This window comes from Rhea pennata, chromosome Z, assembly GCF_028389875.1.
Source record: "Rhea pennata isolate bPtePen1 chromosome Z, bPtePen1.pri, whole genome shotgun sequence".
NCBI lineage: Eukaryota > Metazoa > Chordata > Aves > Rheiformes > Rheidae > Rhea > Rhea pennata.
Window position 1 is genome coordinate 54788698 of NC_084702.1, and position 15522 is coordinate 54804219.

A 15522-nucleotide genomic window follows, 5' to 3' on the forward strand; every position below is an offset into this window, starting at 1 on the left:
TGTTTTCAGACAGCTGCATCATTCTCATTTTATTACATTCTGTCTCTTAGTAGTTTAATTAGTGTTTTGATCATGGTTTATTCTTATTTTCTATTGAGAACTGTAAGGGTACTTAAGTACATAAAACGAGTACAATGTAAATAAACCATCCCTTTTCCAAAAACATAGGCCCACATTCTCCACTGGTATAAATTGGCAGAAATCTGTTGAACTCAAGTGCTCACACTATCAGAGATTTTTTAATCCAGGAAGTAATTCACTGAAAGAGAATGGTGCCTGGCTCCATCTGAATTAGATTTGTGGGAATGAACTGAATAGACAATATTTTTTTATACAGAATAAACAGAATGATTGGACAGCAGAAGATTTGTTCGCAAAGTGGATGTTCTCTGTTCAGTTGTACTGTGTAGGCTGATCAGTAGGGAAATTTACGGAATATGATCCGACACTCCATTGTATCTGAGAACAGCCTTAACAGTGATATCTATTTAGTGTTTCATCTTTGCCCAATGCTGAAATGACTGCCATGTGTTTTGGATGAGATCTTTGCATCATGAGTCAGTGGGTGAACACAGCTGCATCACACAACACAAACCACAGGGTGTATGAATTGGACAAATCTGGCTTTGGACTGTGTATGCAATGTTGGTATTTCAACTAGGATTTTTATCTGTTGAAGATCTAACACATTGCAGTTTGACAGTGATGGTATTCATTGCTCCTGTCAGAGATGTCCCATCTCACTTGTAGCTAACTGAGGTTGGTTTTCTTTTCCTTTTTAATGATCCTTCTTTTTTTTTCAAAGCATCTGTATGCATCTGACAGTACTGTAGATACACTGAGCCTCTCTCCACATTTTGCTACAGGCTCAGCAATTCCTGCAGAACTATCTGAGAGACTCACCTTCTACTTCCTTTCTATTTGCTTGAAGACTTAAGTGAGCACAGTTCAGTTTTCAACAAAAATGAAAAGGAAAATTGTGAGAAGGACAAAGCATTTTTTTTTCTAATATATATTGTTGCAATCAGCAAAGAGGAAATGTTGAGAGTCACTGATACTGAGTCACATGGGAATGAATCAGGTCACTCCCCAGCTAAAGTAGTATATCTTCCTCCTCATGTAGGACTAGTTTATAATATTCATAGCGGTTGCTACCTGCAATCAAAAAGGGAGAAGGCAAAGAAAAAGGAGAAAACAGAAAAGGTCTACTTCTGTTCTGTTCAGTCTCTTACATGCATTTCTTGTATGTGTATATATAAGCATTCTAGTGTTTGTTAAGGCATAGCCCTCTGAGAATTAGAAACTATGTATCTTTATTTTATTTATTACTTGAAATATTTTATAGCCAGTATTCCAGATGTTTTCTTTCTGTGTTTCAACTTTAAATGGGGTCTGTGAAGCTTGATTATGCCAGTTCCATCAGGATCTCATTAAAACAAACAAACAATCTAAGAACTTACTCATCACTTAAAAGTGATGCTCTCCATTAGAAAAAGAAACTTTGAACATTCAAGTTCTGGATCTTCTGCGTAATAAGAACCCAAAATTACAAAGGTATCTCTACATTCTTAATTACAAAGGTATCTCTACATTCTTAACTTTAGTTTTATAAAACGTCTGTTCTTTCTTTGAAATTTACTTGAGATAGAAGTTATATCTTTCTTTTTTAGCTTGGGTGAGGCTATATTAACAAATTCCATAATCACTCCAGGGCATTTTTTATCTCCTTGCTGCAGTCTCTCTATCTCAGAGAACCTGGCAGCGCTTTTCCCCTTGTCTCCTAAGCAGTCTTCTACCACTCCTTCAGGCTTCCTTTTACGAGAACTACTCTTCAGTGAGGCTGAGTGAAGTATGACCTTGTCTGACCAACCCCATGCATTTATTATGTAAAATAGTTAGGATGTCAAGAACTTCCAATCCATTTCAATAGAAGGTAAGGAACATCTCTAGTATATGTTTATTTGTTTAAATTAATACAATACATCATATGTACTAGTTTCAGGAGAACTGCTTTTACTACTGAGATAGAAAGCCAGAAACTAAATATTCACAAATAGGTTGGTCCATTTTTTGAGTTGGGGTTTTAAATAGGAACCCAGTGTTCTGTGTGAAATAAATATATACAACATCATTGGCAAAATCTGTTAGGAGTACAAAATGTTAGCTCTGTTACATCTTGTTCAGCTAAGCAGACACAACTTATTTTCAAACTGTTAATAATTATTATTAAATACTTCTTGGAATAATAAATATAGTACTTATATTACTTCTTAACTGTACACACATAACAGCAGAGTCCAGCAGCACCTTATGAAGAGAAAAATCAGAGAAAAGCCTCTAGACCAACAAGGAATTATAAAAGGAGGAGTACGGCAACACTGCTTCATCTTTCTGATAAATAACCATCTAAGAGCGTAGCAAATTGAACACAGCACAGGATGAACCTCTGTTACAATATTATCATAAAACATTCTATCCTTTGAGTTACTGAGCACATAGCACCTATCTTTGCCATCACAGACTGGAAGCTGCCTCGCAGGCAGGAGAACACAGGTTCACAAGAAGGTGGCTGAGTCCTGGTAGTCAAACTCAAATCATACCAGGGTTACCTACAACACAGGACACAGGCAATATCTCTGTAGGACTTCTGGGCCTCAGCTCAAAGCAAAATAAGAAAGCTGATTCCTTGAAAATTAGAAATGGGAAATAACTTAGTTAAGAGAACAAATTTCTATAAAGCATTTTCAAAGTTATTAAAAAGCAAAGGCTGTTACTGTCTCTTCCCAAAACAGTGCCAATGTAAATAGTGTGAAAATGACTTACATTGGAAAAGCAAGGTGCTTCACAATGAAGACAGTTATTTCACAATTAATTTGTCCCTCAGGGCCTATATATAACACGTCTCTTGGACCTAGCTATACTATGTTCTGCAGTAGAGAGATGATCATTCTCGTAATCCCTTTGCTTGTGTCACTTGGTACTCATTACTTTTCTCAATAATAATTTTGTTTGCAGTTCTTCTGACTGGTGACTTATGGTGGTTTTTAGATGCGTTCTTTACAGCTCTAAAATGAATTACCTTTGTTATGTTTGAGTTAGGTTTGTGACACTATGTGACTAGTAGTGTCCAAGCTTCATTGTAATGGAGTATCCTCTGCTTTCTAAGAAGAATTCAAGAAAAGGGAGTTACACTGGAACTAGCATTGCCATTCTGGGGACATCTACTCATTCCAGCCTGGCTGTAGGTGGCTGGCTATTGCTTTTGCTGCAATGAGAAGTGGGACTGTACAAGCAGATAAATCAGCTGCAGTGAAGGTGTGGTTGAAAGTGTTTTGGTTAACAGTTCAGACAACCAGATTTGTCTGCAGTGATTTCCTTTCCTGATGACGCCTCTGGTGTTTTCCCTTACATGGTCTATAAGGGAATTCTGGAGAGCCAGTAATTCTCCTGCATACTTTTAGTAGACATTGTCTTAGTGGTTATGATATTATCTACTGCAGATGGATTTTCCACAGAACTCAGGACCAGGACCTCAGATGTATAGTACTCTCAACTGGAGGCAGACTATTCAACTATACTGAGCATTTCTGAAAACTCTGCTTGGTAGTTTGGATCCCAAACGGGACCTGATATCTGCTGAAAATCTCTCCTCTGTTGCAGAGGATTGCTCTGTCTTTTTGTCTGGAATGTTTTTGATATGTAACCATTTGTCTCTGTCTTGATAAAACTCTCTCTCTCTCCCATAACACTCTCAAATTTACAGACCAGATCTTTTCCCCTCTAATCTGAGAAAGAATACAGTTACTCTTGAAGAATACATTACTCTTGGAAGTTTTCTGATTCTTCTACTTAACCACCTTGACTGCCTTCCTTGAAAGATGGCTTCTTTTCCAACGGAAGATATCTTGCAGTAGAAGCAAGGGACAAATTATATGTACGTGATAAAATAGTCCATCATTGAAAACATAAGGTCTGTGAACCTCTGAAATATACCTCACGTTGAGGGACGCCATTCATTTTAGTCCCAGTGACCTACATTGCACTTCAGCTTGGTATACCCTCTTTATTGTAAAAAAGTACATACATCAGCTGTGCAGCAAATTACATTTAGAAGAATGACCCGTATGTTTAAGCTTCTTATGTCAACAATTTTTCTGCTCTGCATTCAGCATCTTCCTTACCTATTATGCTCTGTGTTTGAACCCTGAAAAGTGAAACACCTTCTGCAATCTCAGACTGCACAAATGTGGTTTTATGTGATGAGTGAGGAATGTTGTCCTGTGGATGCTGATTCACTGGCAGGTGTGAGAATTATTTCTACTGTAAGGTGAGAGGTTTCTTATAATAGCAGAGAGCTGCAGCTACAGGCCTTTAGCCTTAGCAAGCCATAAGTATGTGACTTTATATTTGGTAAAAACTTATTATATATTGAACATGATAACAAGGTATTTTAAATCAAGATCATGTCAAGTAAATAAAGAAGGTAGTAATATTTGGAAATGATGTACATATATACGGAGTTTAACCTGTTGAGCTGGGGTATCAAAATGAAATAGGAATATTTAAAAGACCTTTTAAATCTTTATTTCCTTCTGAGGCAGCGGAATGGCAGCAGAATGGCTTGGGGCTGTTTGTCATATATCTTGAAGATGCAGGAACCAAGACCTTGATCAAATAATTCATGTAATTAATGGAATGTGCTTAATGAAGTGTGCTTTTAGCAACTTATGTCATGAACATATGCTTGTATGGGAACCAAAGGATGAAAAGCTGGGAAAATAGCATTAGTAGAACTCTCTTTTCTTTAATTATTTTTCTGAAAGGCCCAGACCTTACTAGTCAGGGGAAGGAAAATATGCGATGCCGATAATAGGAAATCTAAAGGCTAGTTTTCTCTGTGAGGTATTGCTCACCTTGTAAGGGCTCTTTTTTGGTGTCCCTTCTAAGATAAAATCAGACTTTGGAATTTCAAAATCATTCTTGCTAGCCAAGACTAACTGAAGAGATAAATGGCAAAATTATATCATTTTCTCAATGAAATGACTCATTGCTTTACGTGCAATTACAAGAAGACTTGCAAATGCTATGTGCTGCTGCTGCTCATTAAATGTATTGATCTGAACAGAGAGTAGAACAAAATGTGAACACAGTCCAGCATATTTCACTTGAAGAATTGTTAAATACTCTCATACTGATAGAAATGTAACAAAACATGAGCATCCCTTGTGCCAGAGGAAAAGATTCTGTGACCATAACCAATTCCAGTCTTTTCAAAGTCTTACAGAGTTGCACCTTGCCATCTCACAAGACATTTCCTCTTACCGTTTTTCCTATTTCTCATTGTAAGTGGTTGAACTAACACAGTCATTTCAGTAAACCAAATATTTGGATTGCGTTAGTTCTGAGACTGACAGCGCTTTCATGCGTGCCGTATTTAACAGTACTCTTGCGTATATTGTGAAATGCTTAGTATTTTCAGATTTTTCTGAGCCTATGGTTAGAAGTGCTCTTACGTATTTAGTCAGATAATAAATCGAATGCTAAAGTATGTTGCTTTTTTGATAACTAGAAAACTGCGTATAAGTCTCTGCCACCCCAGATAAAGGAAAATAATGTTCAGAACCCACCCCATTGTCTCCTTATACATCAAATGAATAAGTATAAAAATGTTATTGTTCCATACCTATTGCATTTCTTGGTGCCCTTGGACTGCTTTAGTCTTTGAATACACATGTTTTACCTTAAATTATCTTTATTGATTTGGCTTGTTCATCTCTAAAGACTACTACCAGCTTCCAGTCTCTGGTAAATTACAGTTCTTGCTAAAAGATGTCTGGTTCCCATTTTCCAGCTGTTTTAAAATGTTGTCCATTTAAATGCCTATTAGCATTGCTTGTTTTTCCATTTTTCTTTCCAGTAATTCTTTCAAACTCTTGTTCCTGTGCTTGAAATACAAGTAATCAGAGAGAGAATGGCCAAGCCTGCCCTTTTCAAAGGAACAAAGGCTGAGGTGTTCTTTGTTGTTCACAAGGTCTCTCTCTCCCTGGCTCTCCTGCTTGTCTGAATTTCCAGTGCTTTTCTCTAGTCCTCCTTCACTTATCATTTCCTCCTTCTCATTGCAGTAGGACTCTCTGAAGTCCTTCATCACACACTCTGGTTTGCCAGACAAATCTTGAGGCATGTACAGCTTGCTGTTGTCATGATGGTACATGCTGGGGCTGTACTGCTCTGCCTCGTAGCAGTTGTCTTCCTCTTCTTCCTGGCACGAGCTTCCCTTGGCACTCTCGCCATCTGAATGGAATGAGATTCCCTTCCCTTGGCTTTTCTGGGAAAGATCAAAGGGCTCTTCCTGTTCCAAACTTCTTAAGACATTTGTCTGGGACAGAGCAATTCTTCCTCTTCCAAAACCTTGTAGTGGTTTAAGCAGGGAGAAAAGGTAAAATTTATATATAGCAAATTTTACTATATAATGTATGGTTAAAAAATAAAAAGTGAGATGGCCTTCTATTTAATATTTTACCTTTGTCTTCCATCCAGCTATCTCCAAGCACTCTAATGTTTACAGCTTATGACATCTCCTTTGAAACACTGTTGAAAGGAGTACTATGGTATCCACTTTACGGCCAGGTCAGGAACAAAACATATGTTATACATGCCAGACGCTTGATGAGAAAGCTAGGAATGAAAGTGGAGCGTCCTGGCCTCTTGCAAACTATTTTTGTCAGCGAACCTACCTGCTTCCTCTTGTTTCCTATTTTTTTTTTTAAATCAACACTTTGATCTGTGTGATTCTGTGTGTGTGATCTAAATCATCACACACCATAATCAGAGTCCTAGTTTTTGGCATTTTTTTTCCAGAGGAGTGGAAAAGTTTAAACATGTTAACATGTTTGTTCTGGGGACATTCTAGGGCAAAGTTGCTTCTTTAAAAATGAAGATACAATCATATCTGATCGTTCTGCAATCTCCATTCTCCCTGATTTTTACTTTTTCATCTAGTGCCTCTGCAGAGCTCTATGTACTAGTTAGTAATAGTGCAACAGCTTGAGGAAATCATTAAAATCAAATGATGATTTTGAGCTGTTCAATGTCGGTCTGAGTGTGGTCCTGGACCTAGTTTGTGCTAATATTTAGCACAGCATCTGCTCTCTTGAGAATAGTGTTCTCTTCTATTCGCTGGAAACCCAGGAGGCCTCCATGGGCTCAGATAGACCCTAACCATCAGGATACACAGAGAAAGATCCAGACATAGTTCATCTTAATTAAAAGAATAATGGCAATACTGGGGTGAGGATTTCATCCAATAGCAAAAATCTATCAGGGCCACTATTTTAGTTGTGTTGTTCCCCTCCCCCCCCCCCCCCAATAATTGGATCCAATTTCTGCAGGATTTATGCAGCCTCACTAGATACAGCTGCTACACTGCAACAGGTTGTGTTTGTTAAAATGCTTTATGAGCAGGTGGCAGGCCTTAGAAGTTGTCTGTGTCTGATGAGCCTCAGGGGCTGAAGAATCTGTGTACACTGAAAAGCACTTAGCCTGCCTTCAATTACGAGTAATTGTGTAGCTAGCATAGTACTGTAGGAGGTTTACAGGAAGAAAAAAAAAACATATTATTACCTTTTAGGAACCATGTAAATTTTATCCCAAGTGTCATTAAAAGACATCTCCATTCATGCTAGGCTGCCTTAAAGCCTGAATTTGAGGAACACCAAGATATCTTACCCATGAAAGAGTTATTTATCCAGAAACTCTTAGCAAACAAAATCTCCTCGATATTCAAACTCTCAAAACAATCCTCCCTAATTCCTCCACTTCTTTAGATAGCATTGGCATGTGTGCGCACATGAGGCTGATTTTAGGAAGTATATATGGTGGGCAGAAGATAGGAAATGCTTTGCAGGATATTCTGAGGGATCAAAAATCCATAAACTTTGAGATGGGGGAGGAGTGTCTCCCCTCATCTACTTGCTTCTTTGTAAACTGGGTCTTGAGTTCATGGTCTTTGTCTAAAGTCAGCTATGTCAATACAACATAGAATAAATGTATCTTGAGCAGAAAGGCTCCTGAACTTGTAGTCATTTGGGCTTATGCTCCAATTCCAGACTGGAATCCAGTAAGTAGTGAGCAAGATTGCTGGTATCTCATGATTGCTGTGAAATTTTCTAGTTCTTTTTGCTTCTTTCAGCTCTGAATGGATTTAAGAGTTATCCTCGTGTCTAAAATCATCTTATTAATCTAATCTTGAAATGGCAAAGATATAGAACATGATAGCATGCCTCAAGAATGAGAGGAAAAACTATGAACTCCTAACCAGGAGAGGGGGATCAGGGGAAGGAAGCCTGCTTATCCATGGTTGCTAGGCTGTGGCCTGCCAGCGTCTGGAATTGAATCTCCCCAGACTGTTGAATTTATTTAATAGAAGTAAAATTACATGCTTAGTCGAGAAGATCAATGCATTTTCATCCACATCCTCCAATAGTTTTCCTCGCCTGCTACAAGTGCCACAGTCCTTCTAAGACTGAGTCTCCACTGGCTCGCTTCTGTTTGCGTTTCAGAGTTACCACACGTCAGGAGAAGTTCCTCAGTGCTGGGGATATTGCATGTTCCCTACAGTGAGGGGATACAGAGGCCTGAGCTAAAGTACAGGGATATTTGTACAGCTTGATAAGTCCTCTGCTATCACACTACCACGTGTGTCTTCTAAAACTTGACAACAATGACTCCCTGTGCAAGAATTACTGTCCCTTGTGCTCACAAGTACTGTCTCATTTTGTTTTCTTCTACTACTCTACTTTAGTCTGTCCCTCTGTGCCAGAAGATACCTGACCTGAAATATCTCTGCGATAAAGGCCAATACCTTGGGGATCTCTGATCTATAGCACTAGAGTAATACAGATAGTGAATACAACCTCCCAGGCTTATGAGATTCAACCTCTTCCAGTATCATTGGATCTGTGGCACAAGATCATAGATCTGCGGTACAAAGCCCGTTAAGGTGGTACTGATGCACATTGTAAAGCCTCTCAGAGAAGAACATTACTGATGAATATTACCTTGAGAATGAAATCCTCTTTCCATGACTCCGTGTTTGACTTTCATGTGCCTGGTTAGGTTTCCCTTCAGGGTGAATTTGCTGGGACAGTAGAGGCACTTGAAAGGCTTACTGTCTGAGTGCAAGTGCATGTGTCCCATTAAATTGTGCATTCTGTTAAATTCCTTTCCACACAGCTGTCAAAAGCAGTAAAAATGAAAATTATTTGTAGAGGTACTTTCAAGGTGAACGTTTTAGAAGAAAATAGAACCTACCCTTCTAACTTAAGCCCTGGCAGATTTCTGTTGAAATTTATTTTTCTATCATAGACACAAAGAAAATCATACAGACAAGAATATATGGTTGAGTTTGTCCTATCTAGGTCCTTCTGCACAGCTGCCATTTTAAAAAATTTGTAGGCTAACAGAAGACATACAATCAAGAATCCCCCCCCCCCCCCCCCCCCGAGATCAGGGAATGTTATTGTAGGGAGAGGAAAGACATAATTATGTAACCTGAGGAGTTCTAAACTTGAATGAAATCCAAAGTATATAACTTACTGCTCAGGTGAACCACTTACTTTATAAATCTAGCCTTTAATCAAGAGGAATGCTGGGCAGAGATGGAGGTACGAGATACAACCAATGAAAGTTATCTGTGAAAGCACAATATCACTTCTCCTTAAGTGGAATTGAAATGACTGCACATTCTGCTTAAAGCTAGAAAAAGCAATTCCTTTTTAATATGCTTTTTTGCTGCCCTCTTTTTCTGTGCTTCTCATCTTCTGTTTATGAACTTCTGTGTTTTAGTGTCTCTGGTGAGCTAGCTGGAATTTAAAAGTCATGGGACTGCGACAGTGACTCAGCTCTCCCAGGAGCATGTTCCTGCCAGCTTGAGCCATTGATCCTGTGGGTTTCCCTTTGCTGAAACAATAAGGGGTTTTTTTCATTGTTGTTTTTCTAGATGAGTCCTTTTATAGTCTCATCCCTTATAAATAAAATGTATTCTCTAGACATGAAAGTTTGACATCACTAATATAAGCGTTTAGTCTTACTCGTCTTCTGCTCTTTCCTTATCAGGAATTATAATTTTATTCACGTTCAAGTGGCTATATCCACCCTCTGTAAACTTTTGTGTTTGCTTTCTATTTCAACTCCTCTTTGGAATAACTTTAGACAAATACTTCTGGCATCCGAATTATTTTATTACGATCTTCACTATTAAAAGAGCCAGAATCACCATTACTGAGTAGTTGAAAATTACATCAAGCAGTGTAACTCATCTGGGAGAAAATGCTGAAAAAACAGTTCCTGAGGTTTGACCAAAGTTTTGGTCTAATCTGACTTTTCATTGAATTTATTTTGGTAATAGAGAAGATGTACTACAATTATTTCTGATTGAAATTCACAAAGCCATCAACTGGAATATCAGGATAAGATTTAGATTGTGGGACTGATCCCAGGTGAAATAGTACCATACCCTTTTCTCCTTAAACCGTATCTTGAGGGGAAAACGGAAGCAGTTAATTAATGTAAAAACTTACAGGGATATCATTTTTAAATAAAAAATGAGCTGGGTGAATGCTTCAACAAGAAAAAAATAGAAATATTCTCTTGCTTTTTAAAAATTATTTACTTGAACTGCATTTTTTTTCTTCCATGATTTTTTTTTTTGTCTATACTTTTGCTAGAATGAACATTCTAGCAAATGAATTTGTCAGCAAAAGTGTTCATAGAAAAAGTAAAGAAAAAAGAAAGGTCATGGAAAATGAGTTATTAACTTGTAAAGTATTCATGAAAGCCATTTGATTCCAAGGGTCATCCATCCGCTTAGGAAAGAGGATCGTCTCTCCTCTGTATTCAGAGAAAGCTAACCTGCCTGGTGACTTATATTCAGTGAAATGAATGCATGAGAAAACATTCTGAAAGTGCTGGGAGGAAACAAAGAGGAGAAGAAGCACTGATGAGCACAGTAAACTCACAGGGAAGAACAGCAGCTGATTATATCTTGACAGCAGCTGGAATGCACTATGGTGTATCAATATTTCTCTGTCTGTAAGAATACCAAATCGTCCCTCACTAATATGCTCTCTAATACCTCTCAGCAGGAGGCTTCTGGTTATCTACTTGTATTATGGCTTATCTGTGTCCTCACCAATTTTTGCTTTCTGATAGCTCTGTCTTTACTTCTCTATCGAAACTGATAATCAAAGAAAATTAGGCTGAATAGTTGAATGGTTAGAGGACTTCATCCAAATCTGTATCTTTGTAAGGTACTGAGCATTAAAGTGGACTGGCAAGATCATTTCTTTCTGGCAAGATAACATTTTATTTCTCTTTCGTCATAAAAAAAAGAGATAGGACACCTAAAGGATTGTTCCATACAGTGTAGCACAATTTTTATTCTCCGAGTGAAGAGCTAGGTTTTCCATTTCCCAAAGTCATGCACAGTCTTAGGGTTGTATGATGTGTTCCTGTCCTGAAGTCTCCTTGGGGGACATGAGAAAATGGTACCAGAGTGGAGGGGTGTGCCAGGAAAGTTAAAGAAATGCAGATATGAAAACTCTTTTTCAGCATGATGACTCTGTGTGGCATGGTCTCTGGGTAAGCTCCCCTTTCAGAAGGCAAAAGCCGAGTTTCAGATGAGTCTCTGTGATTCAGGGGGTGAGGGGAGTTGGTCCCAGGCTATGTTCTGGAAGATAAAAGGCTCAGAAGTAGCTGGGGTGCAAAGCTAGTGCTCAAAAAGTAGCCTGAGTCTGGGGAGCAAATTAGGACTAGGAAGGCATTTGGGATTTTCTTCCTCTCTGACAGGACAGGGGTGCGAGCACTGACGGAGCTGACTGGGAAAGATGACCCAGAGCCCAGGTGCATGAAAGAGTGCTCCAGCAGAAGTCAGCAGAGAGGGTCTTAGCACCTAGGAAGGTGGAAAGCTCATGCAAGAGATGTAGAGACAGCAGGAATGACATGGTTCACATGTGGACCTCTTATTAGGCTCTGTAATTTAGACAAAATCGAATTCAAGCCCTGAAGATAACAACCTCAGCTGTAAGTCTGCTGAACATACTCTGATGCACTAGCTGGTGAACAAGACTTGGTGAATTGGACTTCAGCACAATTTCTTAGGGCAATTCTTAATAGCTCTGCACTAGATTGTGTCTTCCCAAGCCACTGCATGGAGTATCACCCTTCTAGATTGGTCAGTCTGTTCCGTTTTTTCCCAGAATACGTATAGCTCAGTTTCCTTTTTTTTGGACTCCTGATCAAAACCATGATTTTATGTGCAATGGGAAAAGTGGTGTAAATTGGCATTGCTGTGAGGAAAAAATAGTGCCAAATGCACATGGAGACTGCATTTATGTCATGGGATCTTCCACACAGTAGCAGGGCCCAGTTCATCAATAGTATGTAAGCACATTCCTACATGGCAAAGGACCTCCAGAAGAGCCTTTGACGAGCAATCATAAACCAAAGCTGTTTAGATCCACTTTGAACTGTGTATTTGGAGGAGCAAGGGAGTTCAGATCATCTGCTGCAAAGTGCATTAGGCTGGGCTGGAGAAAACATCATTATGCTCTCTGTTACTAGACTGAAACGCTATTGACTTCAGCACTAAGAGCAACTATAAATTTCAGTAGGAGCTTTCTCTACAAATCAGAACTACACTGCTGCACCATTTGGTGCAGCTCCTTCAGAACTCTCCAGTGTTTTTGTTTAAAACAAAATTAAACAAGGAAGCATGGGCTCCGGCCTTTAAAAGCTGCAGAGGTGTTCACTGTTCAGAGAAAAATCTAATGCAGCTCCAGGCTGCAGCTGGATGAGGAAACAGAAGGGACAACTATTTGCTACTCACTCACTTCAGATAGTCTGTGCTTAGCTGTGATTAGACACATAGGAAAGCCTCATGTTTTCTTTTGCTGTGAGAAAAAGGTAAAGAAAACCGTGGCATGTGGTGAAGTAGAAAGGCTACTGCTGTGCTCCCTTTCCCTTGCATTCTTCTTCTTCTTTTTATTTTTTCTTCATAAGAAGGGTGTTCCTTTCCTCAAAGAGAGAGGGAGAGGGAGAAAGACTGTAAACTGTCCAAAAGGACCGTGAGAAAACAGGAAGCTTTGAAAAGTACAAGAGAAAGCAAGATGAAATCTATTTGCAGGCGGTTCCCCAGGGACATGTGAGCCATTGTTAAGCAGCCTGTTCATACAGCTATATCCTTCCTTCTGCTGAGGAGGAGCCTGGTGCCAAAAGGCTGCTATCTGGTCATTGCCTTAACCCTCTGAATACCAGGCAGAGAGGCTCGCTCGAGTCTTTGAAGGACCCCGTCGGACAGGCAAAGGAGCTTCCGAACACCAACGCGCGATTCCTGATTCTCCTTTTGCTGACACCTGGGATCCCCGCTCAGTTCAGGGGTTCAGTAATATGTTGATTCATACGCGTCACGCACAGGAGATGCTGGTTCACTGGGCTTACTTGTTTCTGTTCTCCTTGGGTGGGGTGGGGACAGAGAAGAAAAAAAATAAGAAAAACAGGTGTTCCAGTAGAGCTTTACTGGCTGGAAAACATGCTGTTGGCAGTCAGTGCCTGGCTTACACTGTTGGCATCTCAAAGTTTTAATAGTCTGTCATCATCAAATCTTATCCTGAATATGAACTGCCAGCTAATTGGAACATATCTCAAAAGCAATGTGGGTCCAGATATGGCATCCAGAATGGCTGATCAAATAACTGAGTTTATTTTCTGAAATTTCTGGAGTCAGAGGAGGACTTTGTCTAAACGGGAGCAAAAACACAAGTTTGCAGGTATTCTCAAAGAATCAAAGCCTCCAGCAGACTTGAAGTGGAAATACCCAAGCATTTCAATAATACAAATTATTTACCTATATAGAATAATGTAAGCACTAGTATATGAAATAATATTTTACTAAGATATAGATGAAAATGAAACAAAACGCTAAAATTGAAAGCCTTTGCTTTTTTTTTTTTTCGAAGTGAAAAGCTTCAATGTTATCAAAGCAAAATGAAGTCAAAAAGATTCATTTTGACATTTTCCTAAAAAAAATTATCAGTGAAAGCCACACTTTCCTATGACATTTTGAAGTCTTACATTTTCCAAGAGAAAGTAATTCCATTTTAAAAATTTCATCCAACTCTACTTCTTGGTGAAAGGTTCTTTTAAAGAAAATATTTAATTCTATGAAGATGTTGGATGAAAGAGTTCTAGAAATTGCTTCCAGATCAATCTTCAATTACTTATGCATAAACTGGATAATATGCTGCACTCCATATTTATAGTCCTCTTAGAGCAGATCAAAGTGGGGAAAAAACTACAACCTTTGGCTTCACAAGGTATGACTGCACTAATGAGCCACATAGGCAGCAAAAAGAGCAGATGTAGTGCCCAGCACTGGGTAAGAAAATGAACATTAATGATTCATAAGGAAGAGACTGGAGATGAGCAGAGTCAGGAAAGCCAAAGTTTATGGGGAGGGGAGAGAAGAGGGGACGGAAGGAGAATGTCAGCCTCTGCTGTGCGAGAGGGAGGGAGCAATCCTGCATTCCCGGGGGATCCTAAAAAGGCAGGATACATTTCTCAGAAAGCCATTTTGTTAGGATACTAATGTCTTGCCCTGAATTTCAGTCTGGTAATTACATTCAACCCATTCAAATCCCTTCTGCAGTTCCATTTTGCTGCGGCTCTCTCCGAGTCCTTCCCCGAACGGCTGCACGGCATCACTGCGTGAAGTCGGGGCTGCTGCTGTTCCCCTGTTGCGCTCTGTGGGGTGCCCAGACTGATCTATGTGTTTAGTCAGTGTTTCAACCTATTAAGCACTTAGATTTCTGTTTGGATGGATGTACTAAGCAAATGTCAGGTATGTTTGTTGTCCTCAAATGACAGTGGCATTTAAATGCTCGCTAAGCAGAGAAAGTATTTCAAGATGAAAGTTACTGATATTCAAGGGGAAGGGAGTAAATCACAGATATTACCTCCCTTCTTTTGGACTGAGAGAAACCTAGATTAAGAAAAGAAGCCAGACTACTATTTTATGCTATTTTAAATACAATTTTAGAACGTGTTTTGTGTTTCTAGTCCTACTATATCACAGATGATAACATCATGGAAATATCCAGGGGGCTTATGACTGCCACCAAAGGAGATACACTTACCTTGCACTTAAAGGGTTTGACATCAGAGTGAACAATCATGTGGGCCTTGAGAGTCTGCTTTTGCACAAAGCTCTTGAAGCACAAATGACATTGATAGGCTCTGATATTGGTGTGGATGAGGACGTGTCGCTTCATGTTGGCCAGCAGAGTAAATTCCCGGCCACAAATTCCACATTTGTGCTCTTTCACGCCCTGTAAGGGAAGAAAGAATAAAAAAAAACTCAATAAAGAGAATGATTTCCTAATCCATTTCATCTTGAGTGTAGCCGTATATATTCTGCACTGCAAAAGCAGGTAATAACTTATTTTGGTTATAGCATCATTTGCTCAACCA

At 39.2% G+C, this 15522-nt stretch overlaps 1 protein-coding gene across 1 annotated transcript in view; it reads right to left on the minus strand.

Annotated features, from left to right (window-relative positions):
• Window positions 1-1927: 1927 nt before the first annotated feature.
• The window catches only part of ZNF366 (zinc finger protein 366), a 36319-nt gene continuing 22724 nt past the window's right edge, over window positions 1928-15522 (minus strand). Inside the window, exons 4-6 of the mRNA XM_062599730.1 lie at window positions 15189-15380; window positions 9057-9231; window positions 1928-6408 (exon numbers count right to left, since the gene is read on the minus strand). Coding sequence (XP_062455714.1) covers window positions 5873-6408; window positions 9057-9231; window positions 15189-15380 — 903 coding nt within the window. The 3' untranslated portion in view covers window positions 1928-5872. The remainder of the gene's footprint in view (window positions 6409-9056; window positions 9232-15188; window positions 15381-15522) is intronic.